At 45.3% G+C, this 16,271-nt stretch overlaps 1 protein-coding gene across 7 annotated transcripts in view; it reads left to right on the plus strand.

Moving 5' to 3' along the window:
• The window catches only part of WDR27 (WD repeat domain 27), a 158,757-nt gene extending 142,926 nt beyond the window's left edge, over nt 1–15,831 (plus strand). For 2 of the 7 annotated variants that reach the window (XM_059940806.1, XM_059940815.1), the window contains one exon: nt 7,356–7,705. Coding sequence is in view for 1 of the 7 variants with exons in the window: in XM_059940805.1 (XP_059796788.1) it covers nt 7,862–7,939 (78 nt within the window). In the remaining 6 variants the exon portion in view is untranslated. Of the gene's footprint in view, nt 1–1,796; nt 1,859–7,355; nt 7,706–7,861; nt 8,136–14,973 lie in introns of those variants that run through there. The other 5 variants (XR_009506100.1, XM_059940807.1, XM_059940805.1 and 2 more) reach the window with 5 other exon arrangements.
• The last annotated feature ends 440 nt before the right edge of the window (nt 15,832–16,271 follow it).

The raw sequence follows: 16,271 nt of genomic DNA on the forward strand, positions 1-16,271 counted from the left end.
GGAACACAGTTACAGTACTGACCCCACTTGACAGATGATGAAACTGAGGTACAGAGAGGCTGGATAATTTACCCGAGGTTCCATAACTGGTAACTGGTCCACTTGCCTGTGAGTCTGCACTATTTCTGCCTCAATCACAGCGAAATCCTTGCTTTTTTTTTTTTAACAAGATATTGAATATAGTTCCCTGTGCTATACAGTAGGTCCTTGTTGTTTATTTTATGTATAGTAGTGTGTCTCTGTTAACCCCAAATTTCTAATTTATCTACCCCCCATTCCCCTTTGGTAACCACAAGTTTTTTCTCTGTATCTGTGTGTCTGTTTCTGTTTTGTTAGTTCATTTATATCATTTTTTTTTTAGATTCCACATATAAGTGAAATCATATGATATTTGTCTTTTTCTGTCTGACTTACTTTGCTTAGTATGATCATCTCTAGGTCCATCCATGTTGCTGCAAATGGCATTATTTCATTCTTTTCTATGGCTGAGTAGTATTCCATTGTACATTCGTACCACATCTTCTTTATCCATTCATCTGTCGATGGACGTTTAGGTTGCTTTATCCTTGGTCTTCTTACGATTTTATTCCATACTATCCTCTAAAGTTTTGTGCCAGGTTAAAAAAGGGGAAAGAGAGTTGGAGACCTCTCCCTTTGTTTTCATGCTGGCTACCAAACAAAATATAGAAATATAATAGGATAAGGGGGTTTTAATAGTGGATTAAAAAAGATCAAAACCAACACATCATACTGTCCCCATAAAGAGAGGTAATTCAAATTGGCTATGTACAAACCATTCTCATACTGCTATTTTTCCTTATCTACTCACTGTCATGTTTGAAGTAACTGGATAAGAATAACATTGAATATAATCTTAAAATTCTGCTTTAGAGAACATTTGAAAGTCTGTTTTCATTTTAAGTTTCTTCTTTTGATGGATAAGGCTGAACGGTAAGTTTTTCATGGAGATTTCAGACCTGCCCCCTCATCTACCACACGGTCTCCCAAAGCATGTGAGCAAGCAAATTCTTACCAGGCCCAAGACAAACAACAGCTGTGCCAGAGAGTCTGGTAGCTGATTCATCTTGGCACAGATATGCCTTGTGTTTTAATTAGGCAGGAACCCAGGTCTGACAATTAAACAGTGACATGCCTTTCTCCCTTCACGCCAGCGACGTGTAGGAGCTTTCTCTCCCTTTGCGTCCGTGCTGTTAGTGGTGGCATTAATGATCAGGGACGCCACTACGTCACAGGACGTGTGGAAGGTGGATTTCCCATCTGGCGTTCCTGTGATCTCCTCGTCACCTCCGGCTGGGAGGGGGAAACGGGTTTACCGGGGAGCGTGTAGTGATGGGTCTCTGGGTGTGAAAGTGTTCAGCTGTTGGGACGATTTTCAAATCAAAGAGTTTTAAGCAAATAAGACTAAACATGCTTCTTTTACAGCATTTTTCATTAATTGCCCTTAACACTCCAACCTACTAAGCAGGATTGAAATAGAGATTTACTCATGCTCACTGCTCAGAGTAAATGCGATGATTTTTCTTGTTTTTTTTGTTTTGTTTCTTTGCTTTTGTTTGTTTTGCAAGGATGCTCTGAGTTTGGGGGTTTATTTACGTTTAGGAAAGACATCTTGTGAAAGGATGGTTTGTAGATAACCCCACAGGCCAAATTAGAAAAAAATTGTATCTTATGCTGGATTCATGCAGGAAAAATCGTACATTGGAAATGTTTGGATTTTATTCGCATGATGGTTATGGCTTACGTTTGGTTACTTCTTGTTATTCACTTTCTCCTAGTTCCTTGTTGACCTAGGACCTCGCTCATGGGGTTTACCACCCTTCACAAGCAAGTCGGCCCTATTATCTGGGGGTGGCAGCTCTCACAGCAGGCGAAGGCCGGAAGGCCCTGTCCAGCTCCTGACGGGTCAGCCAAGGATTGGGTGTTGACGTCCGGCCAAGCCAGGCTTTCCCTGCTGCCTTCAAGCTGGTGCCCCTTCTCTCTCTGAAATGCTTTCCTTCAGTTTACACGTGGAGCTCACTTACACCTCATGGCATCTTCTCACATTCTAATCAAAATGCAGGAGATATTCCTGGTTGTCACAGAGGAGGGTGATATTTAGATGATAAAATAATAGTATTTACTATATGCCAAGTACTGTTCTAAGACTTTATTTATATTAACTTAGTTCTCAGATCCCCTGAAGTAGATGCTGTTCTCATCCCCGTTTTATAGATAAAGAAGTTGAGGCAGAAGAGGTTAGGTAACTTTGTCCCGATTTTATGGATGAAAACATTGAGGCAGATGATCTTGTGTAACTTCACTGAGGACACGGCCGCTGAAGGGCAGCTCGAGGTTCGAACCCCACCTGTGCCCGGCGCCTGTGCTCTGCCACCTGCTACCAACAGTGGGCCGTACGTTTTTGTATGGAGAACAAGGAAAGTATGAAGGTTCTAGAGAAACTTGAGTTTAGAGAAAAGCGGCTATTTTCAGACCTGTTTGTTTAGACAATAAAATATAGTAGGCAGAGCTGTATGGTTTGCCCCTCTTGTTGCAAACTTGGAAGATGGCTCTGACTGAATGAAGAAACGGGCCTCAGAGCTTGTGGAAACACGGACACAAAGGACACATTTAAACACTTGTCTCCCTAATGGAGGAAATCGAGGCAGATGGAGGCTGTGTGATGTTTCATGATTATGAGGAAAGCAACGAACAGAAACATTTAGTTCTTTAGCAACCTGTGCTGTTAGAAACAGATTTACAAGTTAGATGTGTACCGAGTGTGAGCGCCAAGTCTGGACTTAGAACCTACAGTGCTTGCCTATTTTTGGTGTATTCTTCAGTTACTGTTAGAATAAAACCCATCTGGTTATTAGTTACTTTTTCAGGATTGCTCCATTGTATGCACATAAGGTGTGTGATATTGAAAAGAGGTCTTTTTTTATGCTTTGGGCATTAAAACACCTAGAGAATATCTCCCTCCCCCAGGTCCCACCAGGATCACAGTGGAGACCATCCCACTCCCTCAGGTCCCACCACGATCTCGGTAGAGACTGTCCTACTCCCCCAGGTCCCACCACGATCTCGGTAGAGACCGTCCCACTCCCCCAGGTCCCACCACGATCTCGGTAGAGACCGTCCCACTCCCCCAGGTCCCACCACGATCTCGGTAGAGACCGTCCCACTCCCCCAGGTCCCACCACGATCTCGGTAGAGACCGTCGCACTCCCCCAGGTCCCACCACGATCTCGGTAGAGACCGTCCCACTCCCCCAGGTCCCACCACAATGGGGTTGAAGAACATTCCTCTCACCCAAGGTCTCCTGAGCCCCTTTGCAGTCAATTCCCTCTTCCCACACTGGCCACATTAGATTTCTGTCCCTACGTGTCTTTCCAGGAAGCCATATAAATTGAACAATACAATGTGTATTTAGTGTATGGATTCTTCCATTTAGCATAATGCTTTTTGAGACTTTTTCATATTGTTGCACCTACCAGTAGTTTGCTCCATTGTATGGTTATCACACTTTGGGTATACATTCACCAGTTGTGGATGTTTTGGTTGCCTGAATATTAGCCTGTTATGAATTTAGTTACAGAAACATTCATGAACAGCTCTTTGTGCCAACATATGTTTTCATTTTCCTTGGATACATACTTACATCTGGGATTTCTGGGTCATATATTAAATATATGTTTTACTTTATAAGAAACTTCCAAACCATTTTCCACATGATCATGCAATTCTATGTTCCCAGCAGCTGTGAATGTATGAGAATTCCACTTGCTTCACAATGAGGGTAGGGTATTTTTTATTTTAGCACCAGCTGAATATAAAGCAAAAAGTGATTATGGGCCCATTTCAGTTATGGATAGACCTATGTGAATCCTTAATAAAACATGGCCCACTGAATTCAATTGTGCACTTAAAAATACATCTTGATTAATATTTATCCCCAAATGCAAGATTGTTTCAACATCAGAAGATCTAATGACTTAACTCACTACTTGGATAAGAGAAAATATTTTGTATTATCTCAGTAGACACAGAAGAAGCATTTACATCCACTACTGTTTAAGATTAAAATGAACTCTAGCAATGTAGGAATGGAAAGGAGAGTTTTAATCTGGCATAGGTTATATGACAAATTTTAGAGCAAATACTTTACATAATGGACAAATTTTACAAGCACTCTCCTTACAATCAGGCACATGACAAGGGTAACTATTCTGACAGCTCCTTTTCACATAATACTGGGGATTTTGGCCTATAGAACAAGGAAAGACAAATAAATGAGAGTGAAAGGGCTTGAAAGAGGAAAGACAAAGCTCTCATTATTTGCAGCTGATTTGAGTCACTTAACTGGAAAAACTAATAGAATCATTAAGCTATTAGAACTAATATGATTCAGCAAGGTTGTTGCATGTAATAACTAGTTACAATGATCAATACACCAATAGTAAGTAACAAAACTTAAAAATAAGATTTCCTTTGTAATAGCAAATAACTCTTGAAACTATCTAGGAGCTGAACTACCAAAAAATAAATAAAAAATGACCATGGAGCAAATTTTAAAACTCTAATAGCTACATAGAAGATCTAAATAGTATTCCCCATCCTTCCATAATTTAAGTTACAGCCTAATATTATAAGGATGCCAGTTCTTCACTATTTTATAAATTTATTGCAATCTCAATCAAAATTCCAGTAGCACTCAATAAGCTTGTTCCAAAAAACATATATTGGAGAAAAAAGACCCATAAAAAGCTCAGTCAACTTCATATTTTCCCTATTAGATAATGAGAAATACTTCAAAACCACAGAAATGAAAACAATATGTTATTGGTTCAATAACTGAAATAAAGCCAGAGGAATATAATAGAGAATTCAGAGATATTTGTGGATTTAATATTTATTAAATATGGCACCACAAAGCAATAGGGAGAAGAGAGATTATTTGGTACAATGTTTAGGAAAAATTAGCTCTCTATTTTGAGAAGAAATAAAACTGTATTTCTATTGAAAAATGCATACATCTGATAACTTAAATATCTAAGTTTGAAAGGTAAAACTGTAAGTAAGTAGAATAAATTATAGGAAAGTAACTTTGTGACCTGTGCTTGGGAAAGACGTTTTAAACAAAACTTGGAAAGTATAAAACACTAGACAAAGAACTTTGGTGAATTTATTTTCATCGAAGTTAAAGATTTATTTTCAGTGACGAACACCATGACAAAGTTAATGGCCAATAGCTGACAGTAGTACTTACAAATGAGTAATATATGAAAAAGTGGACCTTGATTCTTGCTGCATCTCAGAGTCATTTGGGGCCTGTGTTTTGGTGTTCCTGTTTTTGCCTCACCCCACCCTAAATGAACCCAAGTCTCTAGGAGTGGACATGGGCACTGGTATTTACCTAGAGCCCACCCCCATGTGATAAAGATTCATAATGAAGCCCACCAATTGAGAAAGATTATTGTGTGTACCATCCTGGAGACTTAGTATAAAGTATGGGTTTATTATTATTTAACTTTTCTAGAACTCATTTTGTTCTGTCAATGACAATTAAATTTTCCCCTACTTCTGGTTATTTCTAGTTAATATCCCCTCAAATAGTCCTCCTTCTACATTTTCTTGGATTTCTCTTCTTCTGGAATTCCTATTAAATGAATATTAGACTTAGTCTGTCATCTAAACTCTCTTTCACATTTTCCATCCTTTCAACTCTATGAGCTACATTCTGGATGATTTCTTCATATCTGTTTTCCAGTTCACTAATTCTATCTTCAGCTGTTTCTAATCAGCTCTTCAGCTCTTAACCCATCAATTGACTGTTTATGTTCAGTAACTACTCTTATTTCTAGTTTCACTTTGGTTCTTTTCAATCTTTCCATTCTTTAATATGGTGCCTTATACTCTTATTACGTTTCTAGTCATTTTAAACAATTGATTTAAAGACTGTATATGATATGGCTCTATTGTCTAAAGTTTTTGTACTCCATTTCTGCTGATAATTGTGTCCACCAACTCTGCTTCATGGGGAAATATTCAAAGATGACCATGATCAGAGTTTATCGTGAGGGTCCTGCATGGCTTTAGTTGAAGGAATGATTGAGGAGGGTCTTGGTTTGCTCTGTGAGGTGCTCTGGGAGTCTTCCTGGCCAAGACCACATTTTTTGTTTTTGTGAGCTCCTTGGCTTGGATATCCTTGTTTCATGTAGCATAAGTTAAAACTGTTTAAAAATCCATAAGCCCTGTGCTTATGGATTTTGGAGGCAATTTCCTCACCTCAAGCTAAGATAGCCTTGTCTTCCTGGGCATCTGGGTGGTCTTTCTAGTCCACACTTCACTCAGCTTTGGACACATGAACCTTCTGGCTTTGTGTGGGTTCCTCAGTCCCAGCTCCCTTCCTGAGATCCCAAGTCCTTGCCTTCTGTGTCCATATGGCCAGTAAAGCCTGTGTCCCTCCCCTTCTTAAAACAGAGACCAGTGATTTCCGGAGGCTGACAGAGTGTGCCTCGAAAGCTTACCACACTGTCTCTTTTTCATTTTTGCCCTTATTTTCTTGCCTGCTTAACTATATACATTCATGCATCCTGGGCAAACCCTGGAATTGTTGTAACCTTCACACAAACTGCCCTAGAGTTTGCTAGTGGAATCAATATCCCTGCTTCAGTTGGGTATCTTAATCTTATTTCAGAAATGGCGTCAACCCTGTCCCTCATAGCTTGTCTTTTAGTCTCCCCACTGTTCTGGGAACTTTCTACCCATATGGTTATCATAGGTGCATCAAGTCGCTGAACACACAGTCCCACTCTGGTCAAATTTTGAAATTGAAGCTGAGAAGAAGCAGTGGCAGAGCTGAAACCTGGTAGGTTAAGTGACGTAGATTTTTGTTGTGTTTGTTTTGTTTTCTTCTGGCCATGTGGACCAGAGAATTAGAAAGACATGGTTTCCAAAGAGAAAGAAGAATAAGGAAATCATGTATCAAGGAGCAGACACAGGTGATGAGGACAGAGTCTTGCTGACAGTTAAGTCTATGGCTTTGGCTTTTCCTGACTCCAAAATCCATTTTGTTCTTTGCTCCTTTTGATATTCCCATAACACATAATAAAATGCCTTCTGTTAAGCTAGTTCAAGTTGGGTTTCTGTCCCTTGCAACCAAAAGAGTCATTCATGTCCCCCTCTGAGTTCTCACAGCGACTTTCCAGTCCTCCCTGCAGATGAATTGGGAGAGTTTTCCTTTTCTTGATTCTGGGTTGCACTTTGATACCTTGCTCCAAAGGGACTCAGGTCATGTCTATACGTCTTTTAAAAAAGCGTCTTCTAGAGCTAAGTCATTCGCTGTCTTCCTACAGGTCCGTTTTCCATGATGCTCCCGGCATCTGCCCTGCTGCCTCCTTTTCTCTCTTCAGCCACCAAGTGACACCTGCTCCACAGGGACCAATGCAGTCACCGGGGGTCGTACAGTGTATATTCCACATATATCAAGGGAGACCTGACATTCTGAGGTTAATTCCTGGCCAAATTGGAACAAAATCCATGTGAATAAGATCTACTGCATCTACCCACTGGATTTTGTTGCTTTTCTCTTTTCTTAATGGTTCAAGAGTTTGGAAATAGAAGTGCTACTGCTATCTGAAAATTGTTTATGTTGTTTCAAGATCTGTTCTAAGAAAGGGTTATTAATGTTCTAAGGTGTTGTTAGTATGAGATTTGTAGCAGTGTTTTGCAGACTGAGTTATTTTTTTTTTATCCTGGTTGTGTGTGGTTTATCATCATTGTCTCTGATATAATCCAATTCAAGAGACATTGTAGGGCTTCCCTGGTGGCGCAGTGGTTGAGAATCTGCCTGCCAATGCAGGGGACGCGGGCTCGAGCCCTGGTCTGGGAAGATCCCACATGCCGCGGAGTGACTGGGCCCGTGAGCCACAACTGCTGAGCCTGCGCGTCTGGAGCCTGTGCTCTGCAACGAGAGAGGCCGCGATAGTGAGAGGCCCGCACGCCGCGATGAGGAGGGGCCCCCACTTGCCGCAACTGGAGAAAGCCCTCGCACAGAAACGAAGACCCAACACAGCCAAAAAAATAAATTAATTAATTAATTTAAAAAAAAATGTACTTAAAAGAGACATTTTAAAATAAATTTGACACATGCCCATGAGTATAAAATTATTTTGGATCTTGTGAATGAGTGCAATTCTGCCCCAATGTGAAATCTCTCTTTTAGCCTTTTCTTTGAAACAAGAACTAAGTTCTCCTTCTAGAACAGTACACTGTCAGCATCAGTTATCGTATCAGGTTATTACCGTCACCAGGCCTCGATCTTCCAGCCTCCAGACTGTGAGAAATCAGTGTCGGTTGTTCATACACTGCCCGGCATTTGGTGCTTTGTTTAAGACCTGAACTGGCTAAGACAGGGTGTTTGTAAGTGTCTGGAGGACGCACAGTGAGCTAGAGGAGGGGGTAGAGCCCCTGCTGGTGGCCTATCCGTGCAGAGGCCTCCCATTGTTTCCTGGCACCAGCCCACTCAGGGCCCCTGGGCTGGGCCATATCACCATCTCCAAAGCACCTCTGGGCCCAGAGCCAGGGCGTGCGGGTTTCTGTGCAGTTCCCACACCCCATGTGACTGTGGGAACTCTGAATGTCCATCTGCCCCCACCACAGCAGACACAGTGTTTATTACACAGGTGTAGACACGAGGAACACTGGACCCAAGATCAAAGTCAACCTGACCTTGAGATGGCTAACGGATTTTGTTTAAATTCTTGACCACAATACTGAAGGGAGTAATGAAGTGACTTAGGAAGATGTATTGGCGGACGTTTGCGAGATGGGCTAGAAGGAGGGTGGGTGAATGAGGACAAAAGCTGAGGCGCAGGTCGCGTGATTCCAGTGTGAGGGATCAGGACCCAGCCTAGCACAGCGGCCGTCTGAAGGTGGGAGCGGGCGACGACGACAGGCATTGGAAGGAGAGGCAGCGACAGTAAGATGCTCAGTATGTCGTTTGAATAGAGGGAAGGTTCAAAGGTTCATCCAGATTTTATATCATTTGACAGATGGGCATCACAGTGGGACGAGTGTGAGTTAACTGGATTTGAAGTTATACTGTGACATCCAACTGGTCATAGATAGAGTAACATTGTAAATATAGAATTTCAGTGCAGGTCAGAGGTCACTGTGAGGCACCTAAAAATACCAGAGTGGCAGACCTATGCGTCATACACGCGGAAATGACCGTTGACTGGACAAGGTTAAGGTCACTGATGTTAGATTAGTTCTCTGTCGAGGCACTTGGCAAAGGGCACACCCATCCTGGCGGGTCCAGAGCATGTTTGTCAGACCACTCTGGCCCCTGCTACGGAGATCTCTTTCCGCTGACGGAGTATTCCAACTATGGACTTTCACTGCTTCCTTAGCCTTTAAAATGAAAAATCACTTCATTTATTTGTTTTTTAATCAAGTTGATGAAAACAGTCCCCATCCTGTGGTATTTTTTAAAAAAAAAAATCCACTACTCTTTGGGGAAAAGAGATAGCTGGGGGTCTCTGAGATAAGCCTGCCCAGTGCTGGTGTGATTAGAACATTTAAGCCAACCTGGGACCTTGTGAAGGTGACTGTGAACACAGCACAGCCCCTCAGGGCCCGGAGTCAAGGGTGGAATGTGGAGCAAGGAATGAGCTCTGAGTTCTCAGACCTGGCAGTAACTCATGGCTAGGACTCTGCTCAGGCGGATGTTGCTGCAACTGTCCTAGTAAAGGACACAGCCACTGTCCTGCTGTGACGGGCGGGTCCAGCCCCCGGTGGTGCCCTTAGTGAAGCCCAGGACCCCAGCGCCGGCTCTGCAGGGACCCAGCCCCACACGGTCTGGGTCCCAGTTCCTCTCAAGGTTCTGGCCAGGTCAGCGCAGGCTGGGGTCCCGGGTCGGTACACAGCACTCATTTCCCCATGTGAGGTCAGGCCGGTTAGACACGGGAGTCGGGAGACGGAGAACGGAGAGCAGCCTTACGGCCGAGAAAGCGGATGGGAGGCAGGCTCACCTGGGGCCGTGTTGTCCCCGCCGCCTCCCCGCACCCCCCAGCTCACGTGGTGACGGCCTGACGCCTCTGTGGCCGTATTTGGACGGAGAGTTGAATCAGCCCTGGGACTGGCTGCCGTCTAAGAGGAAGGGCGCCCTCCACGTGCCCGAGGGGCGAGAGGCCACGTGCGCGTGTGGCGAGAGCGCAGCCCGCGGCCGGGCAGTGGCCTCGCCAGAGCGGGCACCCTGCCCTTGGATTTCAGCCTCCAGGCGTGTTGTTAAGCCCCGCGGTGTGCGGTGCTCGGTGAGGGCAGCCGGTGCCCGTAAGCCCGGGGCCGGAGGCTTGCTGGCCTCTCCCGCATTCGCTCCCGGAGACGCAGCCCGTGCCTCGCAGGGCTGGTGCCGCCGCGGGGGCCTCACCACGCGGGTCCGGGGAGCTAGTGGGAGGGGGTTGGCCAGGCACCCTGGCGCTTGGGCCTGACCCAGCCACCCCCACCCCCGTGCCCGCTGGGCAGCAGTGGGTGCGGGGAGGGTCCCGGCCCGCGGTGTCCCGGGCCCCCTCCACGGGAGGCCCCGTCCCAGTGACCGCGGGTCGCCAACGTGGTGCGTCTGGTCCCTGAGCTCTCACGGTTGTTTGGGACCGTGGGACGTTTAGAAAGGACACCTTGTCCCCTTTGGGCGGTGTAGACGGATTGATTCTGAGCTCAGCAGTGACAAATATTAGAATAGCAACAAAATGCAGTTTGGATTAATCACGTGTAAGCATAGCACCTGCTGTATATATAGATCTTACTATTTTTAATACATTTTGCTCTGTGGTCTAGAAAATTGCAATAAGGAAAACGTACCCCTTAAGCTTACTCTCCCCATAGGTTTCTCAGTTAATAAAAGGTGATCGAAACCACACGTGTTTTATTTTCCATCGCAGCCCGTCACAGCCACCGTGGGCGGCAAGCTTCAGCCGTTTCAGGCAGAATGACGCTGACCTGTGGGCTGGAGGCCGCTGGGGGCCCGCGTGGGGCCTGCGTCCGGGTGCTCGTCCTGTGAGCGGCCGGCCGCGTCTATGCTGCGCTCACATCCGTGGGCTGCCCACGCCTCAGCAGGAATCCCCGCCCTGGAAGAATGGAAATGGCCTCCAGCACTTGTGCCCAGAGTTTAGGAAAGTTAAAATAGAATGTTCTTCAATACAAAATAACCTAGTATTTGTTTCACAACTTAGACTTTGCAGAGAGAGAGGGAAGGGGGAGAGAGCGAGACAGACACAGACAGAAGGACAGAGACAGAGACAGAGGTTGGGAGGGAGGGTGGGAGAGTTCACTTCGGGGCGGTGGGAACACAGCTGTGGTGGTCCTAACCCCAGGCCTTCTGGTTGATGTGCCCTAGTTTTACTGGGTGAACGGGCCTTTGCCCGGGGCCTCCATCTCACACACCTTAGCTTCTGGGCCTCCCCCCGCCTCTGTGAATGACCGTCCAGTGGGGACAGGGTCCAGTCGCCCCAACACGAGTTCCTCAGAGATGTATCTGCCTCCAAAGGTCCCACAACCAAGTCTTTCTCAGATCCCAGAAGAGTCAGGATGCTTCTAGAGCAATTCCAGGTACAAATGACCAACAACACAGGAGGCCGTCCACATGGAAACACCTGTGAAGATCTAGCGTTACCTGTCCCGCCTGGAACCCTCCGAGCCCCCCGACTACCCCTACTCCCCTTGCTCCCCAGAGACACGACTGCCCCAGCTCCTCAGAAACGTCTGGGGCTGAATTCCTGGACTCCTCACTGCAATTTCAAACACTGACCATAGATACACACACTTCTTCTTGCAGAATGAGAAGCAAAATTTTAGAATAACTCATTTTAATTTTTCTAACATTTACAGTTATCCAGACATTTTTATCCATTTATAGTAATTATACTGTTCTTCTTTGTTAAAGTAAATTTCACTTAAAACTAGTTTAAAATAGGTAAATGGAGCATTCTATGGGCAAGTGAGCCCATAGAACCTTATTTAATAGTCTTAAGTTCAGTTACATCATTAAAATTTAGAAATTTGTGTAATATTATTCTTAATTCTGGTAAAATACACATAAAATAGAAAACACCATCTTTAAGTGTACAGTTCAGTGGTATTAACTACAGTCTCATTGCTGTGCAACCATCACCAACATCCATCTCCAGAACTTTTTCCTCTTGCAAAACTGATATCCTGTCACCATTAAATCCTAATAACTTCCCCTCCCCTCCCCCAGCCCTGGCACCCACCGTTCCTCTTCCTACCATTCTACATCATGGGACTCCTCTAGGGACCTCGTTCGTATCAGTGGAAGCACACAGCATTTGTCCTTTTGTGACTGGCTTTCTACTGAGCATCATGTGCTCAAGGTCCATCGGTGTTGTAGCAGGTGTGAGAATTTTCTTCCTGTTTAAGTCTGAACACTATTCCGTTGCACTGATGGACACGTGGATTGCTTCCACACCTTAGCTATTGTGAATCGCACTGAGATGAACACTGGTTTCCAAGTATCTGTTCAAGACCTTGCTTCCAATTCTTTTGGAAAAATACCTGGAAGTGGAATTGCTGGATCATGTGGTAATTCTATGTTTAATTTTTTGAGGAACCTCAAAGCATCTGTACCATTTTACATTCCCACCAACTGTGCACCAGATTCTGTTGTTTTTAACATGCCAGTTTTGTGTATGACTTTCATACTAAATGTTAGTTTATGTTATATATTGCTTTCATTTTTATATAAATTTTCGCCAGAGTAAGTCCTGAGTCCCGTTACGTCAAATGTGACTTTAAGAAAATAATTAATTTAACATTATTTAATGTCAATAATAATAGCTAAATAATATCTTAAAGAAAAACCTCTAATGTGTGAGATTTATCAAGGGAAGATGCAGGACAAAGTAAATTTGGAAAAGCTACTGCTGAGATGACAGCCACATCAAGCCGAGGGGTGCGGACAGCGGGGCTCCGGGGCCGCTAACTCAGGCTAGGGCTGGACTGTTCTGGACTCAGAAGGCCTCCCCGGCTGGTTTCGATGCACAGCAGTACTTCTGCACACACCAGCAAGGGGCAGCGTGTTGCTATCATTGGGTGCTGCCTAAATCTCTCTTGTTGAAATATAATGTTTATATTTTATTGGCATCATAAAGCAATTATACATTTTCAAGCAATGAGCAAGTGTACCATATGTAAAAGTGATTGGTCCTTCTACCTTCCTCAGAAAGCAGTATTAAAAATAATGTATTTATATAGAACTTTTAAAAACTAGATCTCATTTCATTATCCCATTTTTATAATAACCATTGGAGTTTGTTAGGTATTATTTTCATTTTCTAAATACTTGACAAAGGCTGTGTCACAGTGAGAGGAGTGATGAAATTTCATCTTGGAAAACCCATTTAAATGCATTCTTTTCACATACCAAATTCATAGGTTTAATCAGCCTGAGAGGAACTGGCTTTTTTCAGGTATATGTGAAGAACATTGCTGCACCGGGCTTCCTAAGACACTTTCACCAGGATAAAGACTGCTGGGATGGCAGAGGAGGTGTGTCCGCTGGTGGAACCAGCATTGGAGATGGGAGGAGTGATGCTTGTGACATGGAGGGTAGAAACCAGGGGGTGGAGGGCATCCTTGCTGAGAGAAAAAGACCCCACAGGAGGCTTCTGAGGAGGCCGGACTGGGGAGGTGACCTCCTGAGGGCCGTGGGAAGACAGCTCATACATGACAACCAGTGGTTGCAAAAGCATCTGGTGCACTGTGGAAGGAGGTTAGCCAGACCATCGTCTTGACCCCATTAGGGTTTTGCAAGGCAGGCGTTCCCCATCTTACGGGCAGGTAGATCGAGGCAGCCTCCTGTGAAGGCCTTGTTCCAGGTGGGCTGCCTGGAGGAGGCGGGATGGTGAGGAAGCCTGCTGGCGAGCGCTTGGCAGGGGAAGCGGCTCTGCTCTCCAGGGGGCCCGGCCTGGGCTGGAAAAGTAGGAAGAGACGTTCCCCGTCATTAGAGGGCTGTCGTGCAGCCCTGATGGTTGGCTTTTCTTTGTGATCCAGGAGCCGGACTTAAGCACCCACCTCAAGGAGGGCATCCGCTGCCCTGAAGGAGGTCTCCAGCAAACACACCGTGGCCGCACTAGCGAAAGCCAGGCCGCGTCCTCGCAGAGGCTCCTCTGTTTGCAGGATCCTGGTTGAGTTTGATAACTGACCATTTGGGCCACTTGTTTTTTCCTCTTCTCATGCTTTACATTCCTGTTCCTATGTTTTATCAATAAATTCACCAATAAAGAGTGCGGCCTTGAAACCCTGGGCTCCCACCCTCAACCCCAAGAAAAGCAGAACCCAGGCCCATGCATTCTTTCTCTCTCTCTCTCTCTCTCTACCTGTGACCTCACTGTGTGGCCCCAGGTGTCCTGGGGTCCTGTAAAAAATAAACCTTTATTTTTTTCAAAGTTTCCTGATGATTTTTGCTGAAGGATGTCTTGCAGTCATAATAAGAACCACAAGGGCCGGTGCAACCACGACATTGATTATTATTATTATTTTTAAAAGAAATTCACGTTCTTTTATTTATTTATTTATTTATTTTTGGCTGTGTTGAGTCTTCGTTTCTGTGCGAGGGCTTTCTCTAATTGTGGCAAGTGGGGACCACTCTTCATCGCGGTGCACGGGCCTCTCACCATCGCGGCCTCTCTTGTTGCGGAGCACAGGCTCCAGACGCACAGGCTCAGTAGTTGTGGCTCACGGGCCCAGTTGCTCCGTGGCATGTGGGATCTTCCCAGACCAGGGCTCAAACCCGTGTCCCCTGCATTGGCAGGCAGATTCTCAACCACTGCGCCACCAGGGAAGCCCCCACGACGTTGATTATCGATAGGCTGAGATCTACACAATAAATTGGTGTAGTTGGCAGGGCTGTGTGACTGCGCTTGGAATTAACCAAGGGCGATGCTTCTTTACCTGCAGCTTGCTCAGCAACCGTCTGACTCAGGTGAGTAACACCATCCGGGGAAGGAGCGCCGCTTGGCGGGGGCTGCAAGCTGCTGTGTGCTCCTGCTTATTATCGCCTCTGTCGTGTGTTCCCTGGGGCGTTGACCCAAAGATCACGGCTGCCATAACAATCCAACACTCTCCCCAGAGCAGTGTGATCAAGGCCATCTGTCTAGTGACTAACCATAACGGCCTTAAATGACTGTTAATGTGGGGAGGGTTCTCCACGCCTTGAGGCCAAGGAGAACTAAAGAGGAGGATTGGATGGCAAGGCTATTGTCATGGTCCAAGGAGAGGCTCTGGGCTAAAGGACATGAGGACAGGATTCCGTAGGTGAGGAGGACGAGAGACCTCTGCCTTCAACCTCTGAGTCGGTGAGTTGTGCCCGGACTACGTGTCCTAACCCGGAAGAGTGAAGTAACCTTGCACCCAGAAACCAATGGCACCACCCCTGACCCAGTGGGATATTATGGATCCAATCCCTGGTGTGATGTTGCTAAAAAAATAATGGACAAATATAAATGTCCGGAACACCTGGTGCCAGCACTTCCTATGAACCCTGAGGAGGTGCATCAGCTCCTTGACAAACGCAAAACACCATGGAAGGCTCCTGGGTGTCGCTCTGTGCCGTGCACACCAATGTGCCAAGACTCTGGATTAGGTCCCAGAGGCCTGGCGGCCTTTCCCAAAGACTCTCTGCATTGCCCTATGGAGGCAGACCCCAGTCCCGGAGAGGTGTCTTGGGACACCCCGGAGAGGAAAGAGGCCGCCTATGAAGAGGGCTCACAGTGACGTCATCCCGAATGTTCCAGTGGCAACACAGAAGATTCAGGTAACAGGACAAAATCAAGTAGGAACTGAGATCAGAAACTACACCTTAATTAAAATGGAAACTTTTATTGAAGATTTTATGCAGCAGAAAGGAGAGAGGGGAATGAATTGGCTATTGTGGGATTTTTTGTTTGTTTGGAATGAGCTCTCAGTTATTATTCACAGCTGCCAAAGTGCACCAACTCACTGGTATCTCTAAACATCTTAAACTCTATAACATTCTTAAAGTTCCTGTAATTAGGAGGAGCACCCTGTAAAAGTAAATCTCTGGACTCAAGGTCAAATGGGCCCTCCTCAGGGTTGGAAATAAAGAGGGGGTCATTTGGGTCACTACTGTCATGGAAACGATAAACCTGCTGGGCTTCTAAGGGTTAAGAATTCTAAGTAATATATGTTATGAAAACATCTAGAAATAAGGAAATGTCTATATGCAAGGCAAATAG

This window comes from Balaenoptera ricei, chromosome 12 (genome assembly GCF_028023285.1).
Source record: "Balaenoptera ricei isolate mBalRic1 chromosome 12, mBalRic1.hap2, whole genome shotgun sequence".
In the NCBI taxonomy this organism is placed as follows: domain Eukaryota; kingdom Metazoa; phylum Chordata; class Mammalia; order Artiodactyla; family Balaenopteridae; genus Balaenoptera; species Balaenoptera ricei.